Below are 24605 nucleotides of genomic sequence, written 5' to 3'. Positions count from 1 at the left end.
TAACATATATTCTAACATAAAGAAAATATTCTAGCATATTATATATTCTAATATTAATATTTGCTCCGCGTAGAATTCCATTTTCATAACAATATTTATGTTATCAATCTTTATTTATTTACTTTTTCCTTCTTGTGGGTAGCATATAATGCAGGATCAATTCCCTTCTATGATTAACTTGGGCCTTAGCTATTCCTTAGAAAACCACTTTTGTTTTTATAATGTGACCTATGAGAATAATTACTTTTTCTCTTAACTATTTAGAATATAATAATTGTTTGGGGAGTTGTGAAAATTAGAACCACTGCCTGAAGAAAGGAAGAGCAAATGGTAAGAAGAAATGGACTGGTTACTCTCCCTGACCAACTATAAGGTTGAGTTAGTCCCTGCTAAGCAAAATGGTGCAAAAGGCTAGACCTTGTTTTGCTAAATCAATCTAGAAAGAAATTGTTACACCAAGGAAGAGTGGTACATCAAGTGTTCAAGGCTGCCAAATCAATCAATGAAAATGTTTTGCTTGAAATGGCCGTGCTGGCCATTATCCAAGATGCTCATCCCAAGGTAATTAAATTCTCCCATTTAAAAGATTCTTAATTAATTTGCCTTTCTCAATTCTTGTAGGATGTTGGGCATTCAATTCTGGAAGCATATTCCCGTGTTCTTGAAAACTTGGCCTATAGCATTCTTCTAGGATAAGAGATAATTTGGAAGAAGATGGTTTGAGCACTCCAAATTCACCAGTGGTAATGCCTTACTTCTTTGGTATAAATTATTGCGAAACTTCTGCAGTTGGTATAGATTTAAGGCACTCGTTGATTGATTAGATGAACAAGGTGCATGGGAATTATTGTGACTCTAATTCGAGAGTACTTGTGATTTAGGATCTTCATACAGTGAGGCCAAAGCAAGTTCTGTGGCTGCAATACCAGGTAATAATAGACTTTGTGCATCGACAGAGAGGCCTATGTAAGTGTGTTTCGTAAAAATTCACCTTGATAAACAAAAACAAAAAATGTGTGGTCTTCAATAGCTTTTTTTTGTAAAGATAATTTTGGTTTACCTCTTAAAAAAGGTGTAGTTGAGGTCATGGTGAACTTTGGATGTATTGCTTGGAAATATGTAGCAAAAGCATTAACCATAATTCTTCCATCGATAACAATTCCTACCAAAATCAAAACTAAGCTAAATTGATTTTAAATTCTTTAAGGTGCAACAATTCTCATGAAAATGAAATTTAAGGCTAGAATGAAATTTTAGAACCCTTGCAACTTGTACACAACTACTTCCAAGGGTAAGCTAGAAGCACTTCGCAATACAACATCTGTAATGAAGATAATCATTAATTTGAAGTATATATAAATATATATATGGTTGTGAATCACCGATAGAGCATTTCAAAACATGACTCAATAATTCTGTCAACAGCTCTAAAATAGATACGTCTCCAATTCTTGTTAATGATTAGGATCCCAAAGAAAACCCAAAATCCGAATGCATAAGAGACAGCAACAAATGCATAGAAGAATAAAGGGCTATCGATTATTCTTGTCTCTTCCTTTTCATCTTCATGTCCAGGTTTAAGCTGGTTTGCAGTTGAGCAGTTTCTCTTCAGAGGGTTTCCACATAGATCCGGATTTCCATCATAGCATTGCGTCTCGAAAGTTGAGAACTGTCGCTCAAATGGGACTCTTCCAGAAAGATTGTTATAGGCAACACTAAATACTGATAGAGAAGTCATTTCAACAAATTCAAAAGGGATTCCCCCACTCAACTTGTTGTGGGAAAGATCCAAGCTCTCCACATCTTTCAAATTTTGAAAAGAATTTGGAATGGGGCCTGTTAGAAAATTATTCGACAAGTTCAAGGACCGAAGCTGCGACAATTCTCCCATTTGAAAAGGAATGCTACCTGTCAATTGGTTAGATGACATGTCAATTACAGTCATCAATGAGAGTGGGATACCTTTGTAAGCATATACCTCATCTTTTACTCGCAAAGCCATTTTAATTTCGAATTTAGGCTCTTGTTCCCATTGATTTAAGTGGGAAAACACTCGACCAATTTCTATGAAATAGTTTGAGCCATTAGAGCTTGGAGAACTCTTCTTCCAGAATGTAATGTTATCAAGGCAAGAGGGAATACTTCCTGAAATATGATTATCAGAGATATCGAAAACTTTCAAACGTTTCATTTGACACATTCTTCGTAGTAGGTGACCTTCAAAGTGATTTCCACTTAAAAGAACTGCCGCCAAGGAAGGATGATCATACAACCACTTTGGAATATTACCAAACAAGTTATTGTTTTGAATATCTAGGATTACCAGAGAGTGGCTGTTTGATATTGCTGGTGAGATCATTCCTTGAAATTGATTGCCGTTGAGTTGTAAACACTTCAAACTTGTCATGTTGGAGTCCCTTGGGAGCATTTCTCCTTCCAATGTATTGTTTGATAGATTTAGATATACAAGTGGGGTGTCATTTCTAGTCAAACTTAGCGGTATTGTCCCTGAGAACATGTTATTAGAAAGGTCTAATGCTTCAAAAGACAGATTACCAAAAGACCAAGGAATGATGCCCTCTAATGCATTTGAGGACATGTCAAGTTGGTATAAGAGTGGAAGAAGATGTCCGATATTTTCAGGAAGAGAACCTTTGACATTATTATTTGACATGTCGAAGATTTGAAGTGATGAAGTTCGATTAGCAAAGCAACCAAGAAAAAGAGAACCATCAATTTTGTTACTTCCCAAGGATAAACCTCCGATACTCGAGTTGAATAGCAACTCACAAGGTATGCTTCCCTCTATTAAGTTGTGAGACAAGTCTAGCCGTTCCAAGAAAACTTGGGTGGTGATGAAGCTTGGGAGAACGTGACCATTCTTCTTGTTGAGGCTGCAATTCGCCAAGTTCAGATAAATTAGCTGAAAGGTTGGAACCCATGAGGGAGATTCAGTTTCAATTTCCAAATTGCAGTTGCTTGAAAGATCAAGGTTTTGGAGACTTGAAGCATTGGCAAAAGTAGAAAATGATAAAACCCCATCTAATTGATTGGCCGAAACATCGAAATACCCAATCTTGCTTTGGTTGGAGAATATTGATGGAGGTAGATTACCATAAAGACGATTATTTGATAGAAGAAGTACGTCAAGGTTTCCAATCATCCCAAGACAAGAGGGAATAACGCCTTCCAGTCTATTATCCGTAAGATCCAAAGAGTTTAGATATTTTAATTGCTTCAGTTCGCAAAAAGCTGCATCAAAGTGATCGGGTGTGAAGAATGACTTCCAATGTAGGATAATATGTATATGCTTAGAAGGCATCAAAATAATGAACAACCTAATATTGAGGTTAGAAAAAATTACGACTAATTATGAATTATGTGAAACTCTGAAGGTAGGATTCTCTACAAGATCTCAAGGTATGAATTGAGAGTCATTTAGAATTTCAGGAATTATCCAAAATGAATTGAGCAAATAAAATTAAATGAAGCTGAACATATTATTATGGGATTAGAAAAGAAAAGAGGAGAGTAAGAGTTCTCACGTACGTTCAAGCCCTCCTCCACTTTGCATGTCATACAGTGCTAATTCTTTGAGTTCATCAAATAAGGTGAACATGGTTACATTTGGATACCATGTACTTCTTGATGAAGCATAGTAGTCCCCTGCCAAAAATATTGAGAGAACTTGTCCAGTAATATCATCACAAATGATTGCGCTCGCTTCACAACAATCCCTTCCGTCCCAGTCCACAAGGGAAGAAGCATTTGTGGCGTTTTTGATCTCCAAGAGAGCTCTCGTCTGTTCTTTGGTGCATCCAGCTGCTTTAACACAAGCCAAAGGGGATGAAGCGATGAAAGCCAAAGCCCAAACAAAAATGACATTTTTAGCAAAACAAGAAGTCTCCATTTCTCAAGAGATTCTGATTGATGCAACTACGGAAACTGCCTTTATATATATATATATATAATGCAATATTGTTGACAAGTCTTAAAATATTAATCCCGAGCGCATTATCTGGAGAGCAGTAATGTGTATTGGAAGTTGCTTGGAAATTACTACATGTATGACCGAAATTGCAGCTGCTTTTTGAACTTGAAATTATGATCGGACCCAAGACTCCAAACCAAGAAGCACGTATGTACGTGTCTATGAAATTTATATATCTATCACATCCAATTGATCAAAGGTACAGAGGTATGTGTGTATGAACGTAAATTTCTTCTCAATTCCCATTATCCATCTTCCTCTACGTTGACGTAAAAGCTCACATCATTTCAAGACCCCAAACCAAGAAGCACGTAAAAGCTTTAGCCAAAACTAGTATATTTAAATGTATTGGTGGGGAAAGCATTATTGTACTAGTAATAATTAAGGTTCGTTTAAGTTTGCGATTTCAAAAAATGTGATTTAAAATAACGATTTTAAAATGTGCAATTTGAAAAAACGCAGTTAAGCGTTTGACAAAATTGCAGTTTAGCCTTTAAAATTCTGCGTTTTTAAAAAAGCATCATCTTACCTGCGATTTGGAAATACAGATTTTCTGCGTTTTGGGTAAATTAATTAAGCTTGGGCATGCTTCATGGTTTGAAAAAAAATAAAAAAACGGAGACTTACTTAATTGTGAGTGCTCAAATGAAAAAGGTGATACCATCAGCTTCCATTGGATTCTACTATCTGCATTAACTTTAGTCAGCGCTACACATAATTTGAGCATTTTTCTTCCTTTTCTTTTGCTTTCTTTTTCGGAAATTGTAATTGCTTTTTAAACTTGAAATTATGCCTCAAGACCCAATTTCACAACTGGCAATTAAGTATTTTTTATTTTTTATTTTTTTTTAAACATGTTCACATAAGAGGGGGAAGAGAAATTCGAACTAGTAACTTACACTACATGAGGCGTAGTTCTTAGTCAATTGACCTACTCCTTGGGGACAAAAGTCTCTGTTTTGTGCAAATCAAGAAGCACGTAAAGCATCATTCAAAATTAGTTCATATATATATATATATGTCTAGGTGGGGGAAGCACTAACACTCACCAAAAATTCAATTAGAAAATTTGTCCAAAAGTAGTTCATATTGAAATTGCATAGTCGTCTAATCCCTTTTCATGACTCCCGTGATTTATCCCGTGAATCCGGGAGAAGTACTGAAGTTGATGTGTGACGAAGGAAATGGAGGAGATCCACGGATTAAGATCCTCTCAAATTTTATTGGTGTAACGACTCACCCTAACAACACAATATTGTCCGTTTTTTACTCTTCTGAACTAGACTTTTTAGGAGGTCACCCATCTTGATACAAGTCTCGCAAAAACACGCTTAATTGCGGAGTTCGGATGAGTTTATGGCCATCATAACTGTTGGTACAGTTTCCGGTATGGTGACGTGTTGCTTGGTGGTTTGCTAAGTCAGGAAATTGATCTTATTCTCTGAGATCCGTTAGGAGTAGAAAAATTGAGAAGATAAGGTAGAAGATGACACAAAGATTTAAGTGGTTCCCTCAAACCGAGGTACGTCCACTGTAGGTGACTCAGAGAAAATTCACTATTAAAAATAGTTACAAGGAGGAAATCACTCTAAGCCCGAAGCCCCGATACACCCTGATTTCCTTCACTCGTTTTCTTATCTATCTCACTTGTCTGCTCGTATATCTTCCCTTCTCTTCTTTTGTATTTCTTTCTTCTCTTTTCTTTTGCCTATTTTCTGCCCACTTTTGCATATATTGTGTCCGGTGCCATGATCTCTATTTATAGGCCTGTAGTCTTCCTTCTTTCAATTCTTCATGTCCTGTTTTTCCGGGAGTCTGATTCCTCGCCCATCCTCTCATGTCTGTTACTTTCCAGCACTTTAATACCTATTTTTGTAGTGTCATCGAGTGGAGAGAGTGCTTGGAGATTACTTTATGCTGAGTGGAGATGATAATGAGTGGAAAGAGGTTGGTAGAAAGGTGCATGATCTTGGGAGGAGTGAGTGGACGGTTACTATATAGCTGAGTGGGATTATTTTATTGAGTGCATGTGCTGTCCAAGAGGCTTGGGGAAAGTGCCGCCTGGAATGGAGAAAGGTGTCGTCCATGCTGTCTTGATGTCGCTTTTCAGCAGAGTTTCGTCCTTTTGCAGGTGCTGGCAGCTACTTTGGAGGAGTGCAGTATATAGGCGGAGAAGCTCAAGCCTACATGTCTTTGGAACTGATTATTTCTTCAACACTTTATCCTTATCGTACTCTGATACATCCGCTGTAAACTTTCAACCAAATGCCGAGACGATGATGTCCGAGACATGTCTGTTCTGGGTTGAAGACCTCGGGATATCGCCGCACCATAAAGGAGTTAAAAAAGGCCGAGACGTTACTGTACCGAATTGATATTACCTCCGAGATGATGTTACTCCGAGATATAAATACCCGAGATGCACTCGCTGGTTAGAAGATCTCGGGCCGTACCGCATTCCGTGACTTGGAGTGTCAAGACCGAGACGTTGTTATGCCTCCGAGATGTATCTGTACTTGGGCAGTCTTTTCTTTGCTGGTTGGAATAAATGTCCGAGTCACAGCCCCGAGACGTTTCTGAAGCCACGTGTCTCTAGGGTTAATTTTATCCCCAACAATAACTTTAAAACGTGTTGTGTTAAAAATGGTGCGAATCTAAATATAAACTTAAATTATGCCTCAAGACCCAATTTGACAACCGGTAATTAAGTCTCCGTTTTGTCCTAACCAAGAAGCACGTAAATCATTATTCAAAAGTAGTTTATATATATATATCAGTTGATCGAACGGAACATTTGATTGGTTAATGGCTCCTTTGAGTGTATGATTTTCTTTAGGGAAAAGATATTGGCAAGTCTAGAATAATCCAAGCGCAGAAGCGCTCATTTTCTGGAGGAGAGCAGTGTGTATTGGAAATAGCTTCAAAATTACAACTACTTTCGGTTTCCTTTTCTTTTTCTTTCTTTTTAAACTTCAAATTATGACCCAAGACCCCAAAACAAGAAGCACGTAAAAGCTTTAGCCAAAACTAGTATATTTAAATGTCTAGTAATAATTAGGGTTTGTTAGGATTTGTGATTTTAAAAAAGTGTAATTTAAAATGTGCAATTTGAAAAAGTGATTTTTAAAAAGTCAGTTAAGCGTTTGATAAAATCGCAATTTAACCTTTAAAATCGCAAATTAACTTTTAAAATTTCGCATTTTTAAAAAAGTATCATCTTAATTGTGAATGCTCAAATGAAAAAGGTGATACCATCCACTTCCGTTGGATTCTACCATCTGCATTAACTTTAGTCTAACTACACATAATTTGAGCATTTTTCTTCCTTTTCTTTTTCTTTCTTTTTTGGAAATTGTAACTGTTTTAGCAAGAAGCACGGAAAAACTTTACCCAAAATATATATATATAAATAAAATTAGTAATAATTAATATTGCAGGAATCAAAATTGTTACTTTCGGGTATTTAAAAAATTCCCAAAACTTTAAATTCTTTGATTTTTAAGATGTGTTTAAATTTTGAAATTAAATTATAATGAAGAATTTTGCTCCTAATGCGGGTTATGAGCTAGTATATATAAATATGAACTACTTTTGAGTAAATTAATTAAGCTTGGGCGTGCTTCATGGTTTGAAAAAAAAAAAAAAAAAAAAAAAAAACCAGAGACTTACTTAACTGTGAATGCTCAAATGAAAAAGGTGTATACCATCAGCTTCCATTGGATTCTACTTTGCATTAACTTTCGTCAGCTACACATAATTTCAGCATTTTTCTTCCTTTTCTTTTTCTTTCTTTTTCAAAAATTGTAACTGTTTTTTTTTTTAAACTTGAAATTATGCCTCAAGACCCAATTCCACAACCGGCAGTTAAGTCTCCATTTTGTCCAAACCAAGAAGCACATAAAACATTATTCAAAAGTACTTCATATATATATATGTCCAAGTTGGGGATGCACTAACACTCACCAAAAATTCAATTAGAAAATTTGTTCAAAAGTACTTCATATATATATATATATAAATGTCTAGGTGGGGGAAGCACTAACACTCACCAAAAATTCAATTAGAAAATTTGTCCAAAAGTACTTCATATTATATATATATATATATATATATATATATATATAAATGTCTAGGTGGGGGAAGCACTAACACTCACCAAAAATTCAATTAGAAAATTTGTCCAAAAGTAGTTCATAATGCAATTGCATAGTTGTTTAATCCCTTTTCATGACTTCCGTGATTTATGCCGTGAATTCGGGAGAAGTATTGATGTGTGACGAAGGAAATGGAGGAGACCCACAGATTACGATCCTCTCAAATTTTATTTATGTAATGACTTACTCTAACAAGACTTTTCAGAAGGTCACCCATCTTGATACTATTCTTACAAAAGTACGCTTAACTACGGAGTTTTGATGGGTTCATGACTATCACGACTTTAAAACGCGTTGTGTCAAAATGAATGCGAATATATATATAAACATGAAATTATGCTTCAAGACCCAATTTGACAAATGGCAATTAAGTCTCTGTTTTGTCCAAACCGAAAAGCACGTAAAGCATTATTCAAAAGTAGTTCATAAACATATATATTAAGTCTCTGTTTTCTCTAAACCAAGAAGCACGTAAAGCATTATTCAAAAGTACTTCATATATATATATATATATATATATATATATATATATATATATATATATATATATATATAAATGTCTAGGTGGGGGAAGCACTAACACTCACCAAAAATTCAATTAGAAAATTTGTCCAAAAGTAGTTCATAATGCAATTGCATAGTCGTTTAATCCCTTTTCATGTCTTCCGTGATTTTTGCCGTGAATTCGGGAGAGGTATTGATGTGTGACGAAGGAAATGGAGGAGACCCACAAATTAAGATCCTCTCAAATTTTATTTGTGTAACGACTCACTCCAACAAGACTTTTCAGGAAGTCACCCATCTTGATACTATTATCACAAAAGCACATTTAACTACGGAGTTTTGATGGGTTCATGGCTATCACGACTTTAAAACGCGTGGTGTCAAAAGGAATGCGAATATATATATATATATATAAAACATGAAATTATGCCTCAAGACCCAATTTGACAAATGGCAATTAAGTCTCCGTTTTGTCCAAACCGAAAAGCACGTAAAACATTATTCAAAAGTAGTTCATATTTATATATATAGTTAAAGCATTATTCAAAAGTAGTTCATATACATATATATTAAGTCTCTGTTTTCTCCAAACCAAGAAGCACGTAAAACATTATTCAAAAGTAATTTGAAAATAATATAGACTCCTAAAATTAACGGCAACTAAGCATGCAACCAAATATGTAAAGCAATAAAGAGATATATATTCTTTATTTTATGTTATTTTATTGTGTTGCATTTCATAAATAAATCAGCATTCATTATATTATTGGAAACAGCAGACTTACTTAGGTATTTTTGTATTATTGTTTCCCTCTATATTATTTATTAATACAAGATTTGAGGATGAAGAGTATCAGGACTATCCAGATGCTTAGATGGATCCTAGTGGCAGTCTTTTGAGGCTAGGCTGCCTCCATTTTGTGAACTACTATGTTGTAGTTCCTTAGGTTATTATCCAAAGAACAATATTTATATTTCAGTTAATTGGTTTGTAATAATCACATTATGATATTTTGGGTTGTAAATTATCTGTGCCAAATATGTGGCACCAATACTATCTTTGTCTAATTGTTTAATTATGCACTTTTTAATCTATTTTGAAGTATTTTATTTAGAAGTTCTGACGTGTCATTGTTAAATAAAAATACATTCTGCTGCCAATTTATAACTCTGATGAAATCGTAATGTCACATAAATATCAAAATTTTCACTTACGTACTCATTTTTGTAAAAGACGGGACGTTACACAAAAGCATGAGATAGTGGTATGCCAGTGACCGAGCTGATGAGCTCAGGGTCAATCCGGATGTGTGTCCCGCGAACCTTGGTCTCTAAAACCGGAGACTGCTGCTGAATGTGAGCTATCTTCAGATTTTTGTAAAAATCATGCACGAGTCGAGGATAAATGTTGTTGGAACTGAACAGACTCAGCCACCCGTTCTCTTGAAAAGTCCTGTAGATGAAGTCGAATGGGGCCACCATGACAATATATATATATATATATATATATATATATATATATATATATATATATATATATATATATCCCAAAAAGCACCGATTATCCAAAACACAAGTTTTAGATTCCGAAAAAAATGCCAGACCAAAAAATATAGATGCACTTTAATAGTTACGTGACATGTATGCCCAAAAATTTATAAAAAAAAAAAATAAATAACACATGCAAAAACTAATATGGGCCAAAAAGTAAGATCACATGCACAACTTAAATGCCAAGACTAACAATGCCACGAGCTTAAACATATTCCAACCCCAGCATAATGAATCATCAAGCATATATTCTCAAAATAACACATTATCCATAATCCCTACATTTTCAAAAACATAATCTAAAACAAATTAAACCACATAATGAAAGGGAGAAGAATGACATACCTGGATAAATTGTGAGATGAGATAATACAAGAGAACCAAAAAATAAAAACACCAGTGTCCCAAGAGGGAAAACAAGAGAAAATGAGAGGGAGAAGAAAAAACTCAAGGCAAAGAAATAGGTGACGGCGGTGGGGAAGAAGAAACTAGCGTTTTAAGCACCCTGGGTAGTGCGTCCGAACGCCATACTTGCACGTCTAGACGTGCTTCGCTAAAAAAAAAATACACTGATTAACGTGTCCGAATGAAAGCTATAGCCGTCCGAATGCTTCACACAAAAACTTGAAAAATTGGAGAAAATAGTAGGTTTTTTTTTTTTTTTTTTTTTTTTCCTAATGGTAACTCCAAATCATGCATATATTTAAAATTAATAAAACAGTCAAATAACAAATAAAAAATATTCAAAAAATATAATTGAGAGTTTAGTAATTTATGAGCAAAAATTTCTCTGCAGAATAAGAATTTTAGAAAATTTGCTCAACTCATGATATGCATGTCGTGTGTGAAAGCTTGCCCAATTAAGGCAACAAGTTCACTGATAAGGTTTAAAACAACTGAATTTTCTAATAAGAGAAAAATTATTGTTTGGTGAGTCAAAAGTCAAACCTTATCTTATTAGGGCCTAGCCACCATCATCTGATACACTCCCTCTGAGAAACATCACATTTGATTCTTTAACTTAATCTGTTAGTAACCGTCAATTTCCGCAATGATTTGGTTACAGACTCTTTCTATAGAGACAAGTGCAATAACTTTTTAATAGCACATTCAACAGTGGACTTTTTATCTATATTTTATGAGAATTTATTGTTATTTATTCTTGGTGCTGTAACCTATAAAGAATGCTAGAATTTATAGATTTTAGGTTCAACTAGCGAGTTGGTCAATTTGACTATCTTTGTGAAAAAAAACTTGAGGGAGCTTTTGATAGTGTACAAAGAGTAATTTGCATGAGATGAATAAATTATCAAGCTTCAGATGTGTAACAGTCTGCCAACTGGAGCTCGTTACTGTTGACATGTGGAAGGGTAAGGGACGTGAGGAAGTGACTTGGCAGCTACACAAGGCCATACGGCATGCAGCATGTGCGCTTATAGTTGGTCATCCATTTCAGTAATTCTAGTATTACCGTTAAGACTCCTATTGATTCTGATAGTTCATTTCCGTTAACTCTGTTTGGATAGTGTTAGCTTCGGTTAGGGGGTATTGGGTTAGACTATAAAAGGGAAGTTAAGATGAGAAGGGAGGCATCGAAATTGATTGTAATCCTTTGAATTGTTTGGATGTTCCTTGGCCCCTCGAAGTGCCAAGATCTCCCATTCTGCTATTTCAATACAAATTTACATTTCCTTTGATCTCTCATTCATCTCTCTTTCTATTTTCTTCTTTAATTCTCATTAAACACCTAAATAGTCAATTTGACTGTTACAAGATGCAGCGAAAAAATTAAGATATCTTATCAATGTACAAAGACTGAGATACCAATTATAAAGACATGAGATATTTGAAAAACTAACAATTTATATTAAAAAAAATACACATTCAATTAAAAACATACAAAATAAAAGAAAAGAACAAGCCATCAGTTACGGCCATCACAGTGAACTAGGCATGTATACGAGCCGAGCTCAAGCGAGTAGTGGTTGCTCAAGCTCGGTTCGTTGAGAATTTTCATGAGCTCGAACTCGACTCGAGCTTGTGACGGGTATTGAATATTGAGCTTGACTCGGCTCGCCAAGAGTAAATTCTTGTCCGAGCTCGAGCTCGGTTTTTTGACGAGCCGAGTGCGTTATCGGGCACTCGGCTCGCCCAGCTCGTGAGAAAACATTTCAGTTTAAAACCTAAACCAAGCTAAGCCAACACCCGCAAGAACAAAAGCCTCAAAATCTCAACATAAATCAAGCCTGAGAAAATCCTACGGAATTAACATTCTTGAGAAATGGGTTTGTTTATTTTCCCAAATGAAAATTTACAGAACCAAAACAAAAAAATAAAAAAATAAAAAAATAAAAATAAAAATCCAAAACCAGCAACGTCTTGGCCATCATAAATGCCACGGTGAACGGTACAGAAAGAGCCACGAGATATGACGCCCTTGATGATGTGCTTGGAGGGGTCAATCTCCCACTCGTGTATGGTGACAGTGGGCGTTGCTTCTTCTTCTTGTTATCTGTTCTTGTTCTTCTCCATAATCCATGCCCTGCTCAGATGCCTCTGAAGCTGCTCATCCAAGCTCTTCAGATCTATCTGATCCGGGTAGCGGGCGCAAGAGGAATGAAAATGAGAAAGAAGAAAAGAAATGGGAGAGAAGAGAGAGTGATTGAAATAAGAGCACAAGATTTCAATAACAAAAAAAAAAAAAAGAGTAAAGGAAAGAAAGAAATAAGAGCAAAGGGACGTTGAAGTTTCAACTTTGAAAAAAAGCAAAAAGTGAAAGGTTGAAAACTGAAAGGCCATGATGCTGCCGTGCTGCGACTCTGCCAGAGTGCCAGTGATGCACGTCACGCACGCAATTCCCCAAACAGGAAATAATCTAGTACACGCAACTTCTGTTTGATCAATTACAGCAGTGCAAATCAGACAAATTTTGGGCGTTTATATAAAATAGCTATTGGATGATTGAATAACAGTCGTTGAATCTAATTAATAGCGTGCGTGTGAAACACTGAATAATTTTATTATCAATTGTGCTCTACAGCTGGAATGCACATCAGCTTGAGTAACAAATAAATCTAACAGTAATTTTTAATTAGTTGATATATACTGATTCAAAGTTTCAAAAAACAATTAAAAGAATATTCTACACTTCTACTGACTCCCTCACGCACGTTTTCTCATTTATGCAATAATGCAATAACTTATAACTTTATAAATTATAAGCCTATATTTATAAGCTAATTAAAAAATTAAAAAATTATTATTTAGATTGTAAATAATTAATTCTAACTCATAAGTTATATATTAATATAATTATACATTTATACTTAATTAGTAAATCTCTTAAATGTTAATCATAAATACATAATTAGTAATTACACATTTATACAAATTACACTTAATCATAATTCATTAAATCATATGGTTCGTTTGGGTTTACGATTTCAAAAAGTACGATTTTAAAATAGCGATTTTAAAATATGCGATTTAAAAAAATGATTTTTAAAAACGCAATTAAGCGTTTAGCAAAATCGCAGCTTGACCTTTAAAATCGCAGGTTAGCCTTTTAAAATACTGCGTTTTCAAAAAAGTACCACATTGCCTGCGATTTGAATAAGCACTTTTCTGCGTTTTTAAATCGCAATTTTTTAAAAACGCAGTTTTCAAACTATTCATTTTCTGCGATTTGGTTTAAAATCGCACTTTTTCGCTACGATATTGCAACCTCAAACGCACCATTAAGAGTAAAAGTCTATAAATTATTAATTATATTTAAACTAGTACATTAATAATAATAATACTTAATTATTATTTTATACTTAAGCTAAAAGTATGAAGTATGTATAAAAATTATCTAAGTAATTACCTAAATAACTAAATACTTAATCAGTTAATCATTAATCAATAAGAAGGCCCAAATACATGAGTTTTATAAAATATAAAATAAAATAAACAACTGAAATGATGGCAATTTGTTTATCAAACTAAGATGACACCTGCTTGCTTTAATTTACAATTTCCAGCTGCCCTCCATTTCCCAAGACAGCTCGACCAATCATTTCCTTTCCAGGAACGGAATATATTTAATGAATTGAAGTCAATTATAAAGGAAATAAAATGCTGGCAATAATGATTATGAGTATCTGAATTTAGATTTACTCACTAGCGATTGTGGCCCGTAATCCATCAGGTACAAGTTTGTTAGTATGAATTTGGATGCTCTGGAGTCAAGCAAAAGTATTGTCTCGAGAATCGACATAGCTAACTAGGAGTGACGATATACGATCTTGAAAAATTCGGAATCGCACCTGGTTCTTGAAAATTTGGGACTAAAATTAATTTTAAATTTGCCGTCTAGAATTTTACTTTGAGACAGGCAAGAGAGTCATCCTTATATCCTCGAAAATGTCACATGACTTTTAAATTATCATCCGATTACAATTTAATAATGATAATCTCAAATTCAATGATGATTTTAAAAGTCACATGATATTTGGAACAATACAAAGAAAACTTTAATCCTATTTAAGCAGCAAAATTTGTTTTTTAAACAGTAAAAAATTGATTTCAAATCGCGCGTTGACTCAAAAATTTATTAGACATTTAGCCTAGTAATAATTACAAGCCTCCAACCCCGTAAAATGTGCATGTGTCTGTGGCCTCCACACGACTTTCCAAAATCCACCTTTCTGGTTATGATTCTCTCTGGTCGACTTTCGTCTAATTTTCTCTCGCGCCAAACACCCCAAGTCTTCGTTTTCTATTCAATTTTCTCCATTAAATTTCCTTATTTCCATCTTTAATTCCCTTTTCAAGAAATGGGTTTTCGAGTTTGCTGTTGATTTGATTCTTTACACCCCAAAATTGCCAACTTTGGGGAATTGTTTCATAGTCTTTTTTTATTTATTTTTATTTTTTCGTCATGCCATTATATTGACGATGATTTTTTCATGTGAATTCTCTAAGATGCTTGTTTTTTGCTTGAATTTGTATGAATTGGTTTATTATGTACCTGCATGAGCTTTTGATTTCCAACTTGGTCGTTCATTTTCTTTAGTTTTTTATCCTATTGACATTCTGTATATCACAGTCTAAATTGGTGTTGAGTTAATAATCCTTTCGATGTTTTTTCTACATAATTCAGATTATTATATGCATGAAAATTTTCTCTTGGTCCTGAAAATCGCTTATTTCAAGCTTGTAATGATCGGGTTCTTAGTATCATTACTTCAGAGCCTTTCTGTTTCAGTCAATACTTGAGGATTTTGCATTCGTGGGGGTCTGTTTGCTGCAAAAGTTTTAGGTTGTATGGATATTGTGAATACTTAAGTGATTGGCACTCTTTCGTGCTAGACAGTTTTGCAAGCTTATGTTGTTTAACGTGAATACTTGATGACTAATTCATCCAAAATAAAATAAAATTGAAAGGACAGTAATTTTATAAAAAAGCGGTGACGGATGCAGCCCAACTATAAAAAGTATACAAGAGCAATTCAAATTAGGATTGGTCCAATAGTGACTTTAAAAGTCATGTCACATGTGTGTTTGAGTTTATCTAGGTTATTTTAGCTAGCTTAGACTTTTTATTATTTTCAAGGATTAGGATGTAGTTTTATTAGATTTTCAAGGCTAGAAGAGTGTGCTTTTTATTATTACTCAGCTTTGATAATTTTCAAGAAACTTATTTTCTTTCTTTTCCCCATGCTTTATAGCCTAGAAGACCAGCCTCTTAGCAGTGATTTTGATCTGTATTACTCCCTCTTTGATCTTGAAATATCTGTAGCACAAACAGATCTAGTTTCATGGGTTTCTCCAATCAGAGGTGATATGCAGGGGACGGAAACCGTACCCTTGCAGACCCTTTTTTATAAAAAAAAAAAAAGCAAATATAATAAAAAAGTGTCCTTTGATATCACATCAAATATCAATGGACAATTTTTAATTATATTTGCTTTTTTTATTAAAAAGAGCCAAAACCGTCCCCCAAAAATCATTTCCCTTCTCCTACATCACATCCACACACACCCCTATTGAGTCTAAAATCCATGACCTCAGCGTTCACCTTATTCTTACATGAAAAAGAGACGTTATTGGGTTAAAGCTCATTGACACCAGAAAATATGTATGTTATTTTAAGTTGTACATCTACATGTCATTAGTATCTCATTGTGTTTGACAAATATATGACTGTTTTTCTATATATGTATAGTGTACTGATAAGAGTCTTTCTCCAATCCTAATACTTAGATTAATTCAAGCTGGTCTCTATCTCATTAGTGATGAGATATTATCTTTATCTTTATATTATCTTTATCTTTCAATTAGGTTAGCTTATTATCTTTATCTTTCTAGGCTATGTTATATTTCAATAATGAATATAGGGGTTGAGAGACCTGTTAGGAGTAGTAGACGTAGTTAGTTTAGAGGTGGAGTTGGAATGGAATTCCAACTCATTAGGATTAGAGTTTATTTGAATTTGAATATTATAATTTAGGTATTATCACTTTCGGCTTTATCTTATTGTATTTCTATTTAAAGACCATTGGGTCATTAATGAAGGGGGAAGAAAAGAATTGATATAGACTTTTGTCTTGTGGTTTGATTCCAGCCTTAATTGGATTCACTTGGGGTATGTCTCCAGCCATTAATTGGAGTTCACTATCATCTTTCCATTCCATTTCTACATTCATCCCTATTTTTCATACATCCAATCAGAAATCTCGCATCAATTGGTATCAGAGCATGTCGACCAACAAGGACCGAATTGGTAAGCTTGAACTTGCATTTCAAAAGCTTGCTGAGGAGACTAAAAAAGGGTTTGATAATCTGAAAAAGTCTTTGGAGAATATTGCAAGTTCTCTCAAGGAGGGTTTTTCCAACACTGGAGAATCTTTACTGCAAAACACGGTGCATATTTCATCGCCTAAGTCAACCCCGCTCATCCAACCCGTGACCCAGTGCACCGATAACCCACAACCAGTCCAACCGCTGAAAACCCACAACCAGTCCGCAGTCAACACAACTATTCATCCCCGCAACAACGACACAGAACCCAACTCCCAAAACCCACACAAAATCGTCCTCCCGCAAACTACACAGATTCCTATCAGAGTTTTTCTTTTCAAGAAGCTAGAGATGGACGGGAAACCACCATGTGAAAGACCACCGAGGAAGCGGATGAGGAGTTTACAGATCCAGCTGCACAACCACTGAACAGCCAAACACCGCTCATGAAGAAATCCATAAGAGAAAAGCAAAGCTGCAAAATTATTTCGACCTTGAGGACAAGTGTCGTGTCAAGGGGACGGAATTGATAAGAGTCTTTCTCCAATCCTAATACTTAGATTAATTCAAGCTGGTCTCTATCTCATTAGTGATGAGATATTATCTTTATCTTTATATTATCTTTATCTTTCAATTAGGTTAGCTTATTATCTTTATCTTTCTAGGCTATGTTATATTTCAATAATGAATATAGGGGTTGAGAGACCTGTTAGGAGTAGTAGACGTAGTTAGTTTAGAGGTGGAGTTGGAATGGAATTCCAACTCATTAGGATTAGAGTTTATTTGAATTTGAATATTATAATTTAGGTATTATCACTTTCGGCTTTATCTTATTGTATTTCTATTTAAAGACCATTGGGTCATTAATGAAGGGGGAAGAAAAGAATTGATATAGACTTTTGTCTTGTGGTTTGATTCCAGCCTTAATTGGATTCACTTGGGGTCTGTCTCCAGCCATTAATTGGAGTTCACTATCATCTTTCCATTCCATTTCTACATTCATCCCTATTTTTCATACATCCAATCAGAAATCTCGCATCAATTGGTATCAGAGCATGTCGACCAACAAGGACCGAATTGGTAAGCTTGAACTTGCATTTCAAAAGCTTGCTGAGGAGACTAAAAAAGGGTTTGATAATCTGAAAAAGTCTTTGGAGAATATTGCAAGTTCTCTCAAGGAGGGTTTTTCCAACACTGGAGAATCTTTACTGCAAAACACGGTGCATATTTCATCGCCTAAGTCAACCCCGCTCATCCAACCCGTGACCCAGTGCACCGATAACCCACAACCAGTCCAACCGCTGAAAACCCACAACCAGTCCGCAGTCAACACAACTATTCATCCCCGCAACAACGACACAGAACCCAACTCCCAAAACCCACACAAAATCGTCCTCCCGCAAACTACACAGATTCCTATCAGAGTTTTTCTTTTCAAGAAGCTAGAGATGGACGGGAAACCACCATGTGAAAGACCACCGAGGAAGCGGATGAGGAGTTTACAGATCCAGCTGCACAACCACTGAACAGCCAAACACCGCTCATGAAGAAATCCATAAGAGAAAAGCAAAGCTGCAAAATTATTTCGACCTTGAGGACAAGTGTCGTGTCAAGGGGACGGAATTGATAAGAGTCTTTCTCCAATCCTAATACTTAGATTAATTCAAGCTGGTCTCTATCTCATTAGTGATGAGATATTATCTTTATCTTTATATTATCTTTATCTTTCAATTAGGTTAGCTTATTATCTTTATCTTTCTAGGCTATGTTATATTTCAATAATGAATATAGGGGTTGAGAGACCTGTTAGGAGTAGTAGACGTAGTTAGTTTAGAGGTGGAGTTGGAATGGAATTCCAACTCATTAGGATTAGAGTTTATTTGAATTTGAATATTATAATTTAGGTATTATCACTTTCGGCTTTATCTTATTGTATTTCTATTTAAAGACCATTGGGTCATTAATGAAGGGGGAAGAAAAGAATTGATATAGACTTTTGTCTTGTGGTTTGATTCCAGCCTTAATTGGATTCACTTGGGGTCTGTCTCCAGCCATTAATTGGAGTTCACTATCATCTTTCCATTCCATTTCTACATTCATCCCTATTTTTCATACATCCAATCAGAAATCTCGCATCATGTACCCTGTTCTCTGTGTTGAAACATAAGTTGGCAGTTGGCCAAATCATAGTAATTTATTGATGGAGGAATTGAGCTGTTTGATTAGTAAGTCATTGGATACAGAGCTTCAAGAATTTTCTGAGATTGTGATAACCATAATGGTGATATTGTTCCCTTTTGGAAACTTTATGAAACAGTTATTCTTATTATTATGAGTTTTGAGCTGTGTCCAGCATGAAGGTAGACTGGGAAAAATAATCAGGTTATTATGTGAGCTGTGTCCAGCATGATGCAAATAATCAGGTTTTTAAATAACTCTCTCTTTTTTTCTTTTTCTTCTTCTCCTTCTTCTTATTTATTTATTTTTTTTATCTGGCTAGCAGAACTCAGGTGTTTGTTGCTTCCTAGTTTGCTGGTTTATGAATCTCTGTTACAAGAAGTTGTACTGGTTGGTGTCATTGACATACCATTCCGAAACCTATGAATTGGACAAAATGTATTAAAATGGAATTTGTTTAGCCCAATTCATGTGCTTGGAGCAAGAAAAAAAAAGGTGAATTCAAATTCAATTCAAACCCATGAATTGAATTGAATAGAATTAGAATTTTTGTGAACTGGTCAAATTCAATTCAAATCTAATTTGAGAAGAAGAATCAAACATCACTGCTTTCATATTGAGGATAGCAATTAGTCTTTAATGATATTTTTAACTTCATTATTTTTTCATGTTAGTGTAACCGGTAACGTCTTCTTCTGTAATTTATATAGCATAGATCTTAGTTGTGTCAATTTTGTGCTTGACCTGCAAAGTTTTTGTTGTTTCAAAAGTAATTTTTCACTGTAACTAATTAGGTAGCACCCAGAAGTCCATTTTTGCTAACTACATTACCATCCTTTTTGTCATATTTCATCTTCTTTGCAGGTAAATTGCTTCGTAAGAGGAGTAGATGGCTTTTTTGTTTAAGGGGATGAAAGAGGAGGCATCTGAATGCCCCTTTGATGCGAAGGACATTCAGAGATGTCCATTTTTGAGGAACATCAACAAACCCACTTGCTTTTCCTTCAATTCAGCGAATTTCCTCATTCCTGTAAGTTCTATTTCTTTTCTCCTTTATTTCGCTTTACCATTTGTTTAGTTTCTTCTTAATCTTTATTAATAGATGATGATTTATCAATATGCTTTGATATTGAGATTGACTGTGTTTTATTTTCTTCAGGCCCAATTTTGACATGGCGTTTAGTGTGACGTCCCACATCGCCTGGGAATGGAGATGTGTTTATATGTATAAATGCACCCTTTATGACACAACGCGTTTTAAAACCGTGATGGTCATGAACCTATCAGAACTCTGCAGTTAAGCGTGCTTCTACAAGAGTAATCCCAGGATGGGTGACCTCCTGGGAAGTCTGGTTTAGGGGAGCCAAAAAGTGGACAATATTGTGTCATTGGAGGTGGGTCGTTACAAATGGTATCAAAGCCATTGCCCAGCCTGAGATGGTGGGAGCGTGCACAAGCCCATGAGAGTCGCCAGCGGGGACGCTGGGTCCCAAGAAGGGGTGATTGTGACGTCCCACATCGCCTGGGAATGAAGATGTGTTTATATGTATAAATGCACCCTTTATGACACAACGCGTTTTAAAACCGTGATGGTTATGAACCTATCAGAATTCTGCAGTTAAGCGTGCTTCTACAAGAGTAATCCCAGGATGGGTGACCTCCTGGGAAGTCTGGTTTAGGGGAGCCAAAAAGCGGACAATATTGTGTCATTGGGGGTGGGTAGTTACATTTAGCCTCTTTCATGGGAAGGATGGGGTTGTTCCACTCTCAGGGAGATCTAATGTTCATAGTGACATTCCAGAACCCAAGCCTTCACCTTGTTAGAAATAAAGAGAAGGAGACGGATATCTGTAATGGAAGAGGGAGAGAACACGAAGGTAAACAAAGGACTACATCTTTACTGATTTCCTTACATGCTTGATTACAAAGTAGTCTAATATATAGACTTAATAAGAAGGTAAAGACCAGAGTACAAAGAGATAAATTAAAGGTTAATAACATGGTGGTATGGGTTGAGGAATGGCTTGACCAGAGGGATGGCTTGCTGCTGCAATGGTGACTTGTGATTGTGGAAGACTTGTTGATGCAGAGATGGTGAGGTTGCTGCAGACTTGTTGATGCCGATGAGTGGTTAACTTGTTGCTGAGGTTTATCCTCTAATACGCCTCAGTTCAACCCTTTAGCAGCAAAAGCAGCCACCATAAGTTTGTCAGCATTTGGACTGGGAGGGCCATTTGGCTTTGGTAACTTCTCTAAGAAGTGAAAGAAGCAGAAGAAGTCTGAGCCGTCCAGCAAGAGGGAACCCTCTTCTGAGGTTGATTTACATCCTTTTGCCTAGGTAACATTTTATTCTGAAAAAGGAAGTGATTTTGGGAAAAATTGCACAAGGGTTTGTTAACCAATGCATTGGTGCTGTGGGATAATAAAATCTGTTATGGGATTTCGAATATCCAGTTTAGGAAATTAATTCATAATTTCATCTTATACAGATAATTGTTTGAGATATTGCATTAGTGTCATTCTATAAACCTCACTTGAAAATTGTGACGAGCATCAATGTAGAGGAAATAATTTGATAGGCAACGGTCCAATCCGGCAACTCACAGAAGAATATGTAAAAATGCTTAATGAATCATGCCCTATGCTCTCAATTTCAAATAAATAATTAATTACTTGTTGTAAACCTGACTGAGACTTCTTTTTGTTTCTGATCAACCATGCAGAAAGGAAATGTATCAAAACACGAGGCACTGGGAAATTCTGGGTTAGAAACAAGAAACTGCCCAATTGGCAAGACCTACATAGCAGTGAGCCGTGTCCTCCCTCTTGTGGCAACAGCTCTTCAGCCACCACCTGGTATGAAGCTTAGATGCCCTCCAGCAGTAGTTGTGCAAGTAGGCTATAAATTTTTGACACAACCCGCAAACTCGATACAAAATTAAAAGATTATGGTTAAGCTTAAAAAGGTTCGGGCCATAAAAGGGTTGACCCGTTAGACCTGTTTAATAAAATGGTCATTATCAGGTCAACTCGTTTGACCCGTATATTTAAACATTCTTTTTCAATATTAAAAATTAAATCTAAATAATCATGTTACATCTCTCTTTCTCTCACTATTTAAATAGTAAAGATTAAACTAAAAAAACTCACAAAATACAAAATAAGTCTATTTCTTTTATTGAGTTAGAACTTGAAATAATATGATTATTCAAACAATACGATTTTTTTTTAGTTTAAATTTGTGTTTTTATTTTTATTTTTATAGACTTTATTATATAATGGGTCAAACGGGTCGTGTCGTGTCAACTTGTTATTTAAGTGGGTTGTGTTAGGGTTGAAGAGCATGACCTTTTTTGTAACGTCCCAACCCCAATGACATAATATTGTCCGCTTTTGGCTCCCCCGAACTAGACTTCCCAGCCATCACGGCTTTAAAACGCGTTGTGTCATAAATGTTGCATTTATACATAAAAGCACATCCTCATTCCCAGGCGATGTGTGACGTTACAATCACCCCATCTTGGGACCCAGCGTCCCCGCTGGCGACCCTCTTAGGCTTGTGCACGCTCCCACCTTCTCAGGCTGGGCAATGACTCTGATACCATTTGTAACGACCCACCCCCAATGACACAATATTGTCCGCTTTTTGCTCCCCCGAACCAGACTTCTCAGGAGGTCACACATTCTGGTACTGCTCTCGCAGAAGCACGCTTAATTGTGGAGTTCTGATAGGTTCATTGCCATCACGGCTTTAAAATGCGTTGTGTCATAAATGGTGCATTTATATATATAAGCACATCCTCATTCCCAGACGATGTGGGACGTCACATTTTTAGTTAAAAGGATCTTGTTAGGGTTGACCCTTAACTGGTTCACGGGTCAAACGAGTTGACTCGAACCCGACACGCGAACCCGTTTTGACAGCCCTGGCTGTAAGGGCTGCCCTGCCCAGGATTGCCCTTGTTAAAAACTTATGCCCTCAGCCTCTACCTACTAAAACTCATCAATCTTGTGAATAATCTTTCCAGTGGGAGTCTGTTACGTGAATGATTTTACAAATACTTAATAAGATAATTTGTTAGGTTTTGAGGAAACCTATACTCTTTAGATTTGTTAAAGGGAACCTAAACCTTTTCAAACACAAAGTTTGAGATTAATTTTTTGCATACATTCTCATTATTTCATCATGCTTAAATAGAAAATATTACAACCGTAAAGGTGAAAATAAAAATAAATATGGTAATCAAATTATTTGATTTGATTACTGTCAATTACAATCAATCCTCTAAAAAATAATTATTCTATAAGGTAAGTTTCAAATCATAACATATATTCTAACATAAAGAAAATATTCTACCATATTATATATTCTAATATTAATATTTGCTCCACGTAGAATTCTATTTTCATAACAATATTTATGTTATCAATATTTATTTATTTACTTTTTCCTTCTTGTGGGTAAGCATGTAATGTAGGATCATTTCTCTTCTATGATTAACTTGGGGCCCTAGCCAGGGACGGAGCCAGAAGTTCTTATAGGCAGGGGCCAATGGCCGGATTTTTTTTTTTATATTTTTTGTAGGGGTCAAGTAAACTAAATTTTTATTTTTACCTTATATTTTTTTATTTTTTAAATTTTTTTTCCCACCTTTAATATTTTTTTTTTTAGAAAATTGGGGGGGGGGGGCATGGCCCCTGCCAGTCCCCCCTTCCCTCCGTCCCTGGCCCTAGCTATTCCTTAGAAAACTACTTTTGTTTTTATATTGTGACCTATGAGAATAATTACTTTCTCTTAACTATTTAGAATATAATAATTGTTTGGGGAGTTGTGAAAATTAGAACCACTGCCTGAAGAAAGGAAGAGCAAATGGCAAAGAGAAATGGACTGGTTACTCTCCCCGACCAACTATATGGTTGAGTTAGTTCCTGCTAAGCAAAATGGTGCAAATGGCTCGACCTTGTTTTGCTAAATCAATCTAGAAAGAAATTGCTTCACCAAGGAAGAGTGGCACATCAAGTGTTCAAGGTTGCCAAATCAATTAATGAAAATGTCTTGCTTGAAATGCCTGTGCTGGCCATTATCCAAGATGCTCATCCTAAGGTAATTAAACTCTCCCATTTAAAAGATTCTTAATTAATCTGCCTTTCTCAATTCTTGTAGGATGTTGGGCATTCAATTCTGGAAGCATATTTTCGTGTTCTTGGAAACTTGGCCTATAGCATTTTGTCTAGGATAAGAGATAATTTGGAAGAAGATGGTTTGAGCACTTCAAATTCACCGGTGGTAATGCCTTACTTCTTTGGTATAAATCATTGCAAAACTTCAGCAGTTAGTATAGATTTAAGGCACTCGTTGATTAATCAGATGAACAAGGTGCATGGGCATTATTGTGACTCTAATTCAAGTAGTACTTTTGATTTGGGATCTTCATACAGTGAGG

General features: G+C 35.5%; 1 protein-coding gene and 1 long non-coding RNA gene across 2 annotated transcripts in view; both read right to left on the bottom strand.

The window, feature by feature from the left end:
* The window catches only part of LOC133854800 (uncharacterized), an 81272-nt gene that overhangs the window by 47320 nt on the left and 9347 nt on the right, over positions 1-24605 (bottom strand). The gene's annotated exons all lie outside the window — the stretch shown is intronic.
* On the bottom strand, positions 1328-3914 carry LOC133854048 (receptor-like protein 56). Its single transcript, XM_062290077.1, has 2 exons — positions 3550-3914; positions 1328-3252 (listed from the first exon to the last, which is right to left on the bottom strand). Exons 1-2 carry the CDS (start codon positions 3908-3910, stop codon positions 1379-1381), a joined length of 2235 nt encoding a protein of 744 aa, XP_062146061.1. The 5' UTR covers positions 3911-3914; the 3' UTR covers positions 1328-1378.

Source organism: Alnus glutinosa, chromosome 13 (assembly GCF_958979055.1).
Source record: "Alnus glutinosa chromosome 13, dhAlnGlut1.1, whole genome shotgun sequence".
Taxonomy (NCBI): domain Eukaryota; kingdom Viridiplantae; phylum Streptophyta; class Magnoliopsida; order Fagales; family Betulaceae; genus Alnus; species Alnus glutinosa.
The sequence above is the reverse complement of the archived record's forward strand: the minus strand, read 5'-3'. Positions and strand labels throughout refer to the sequence as shown.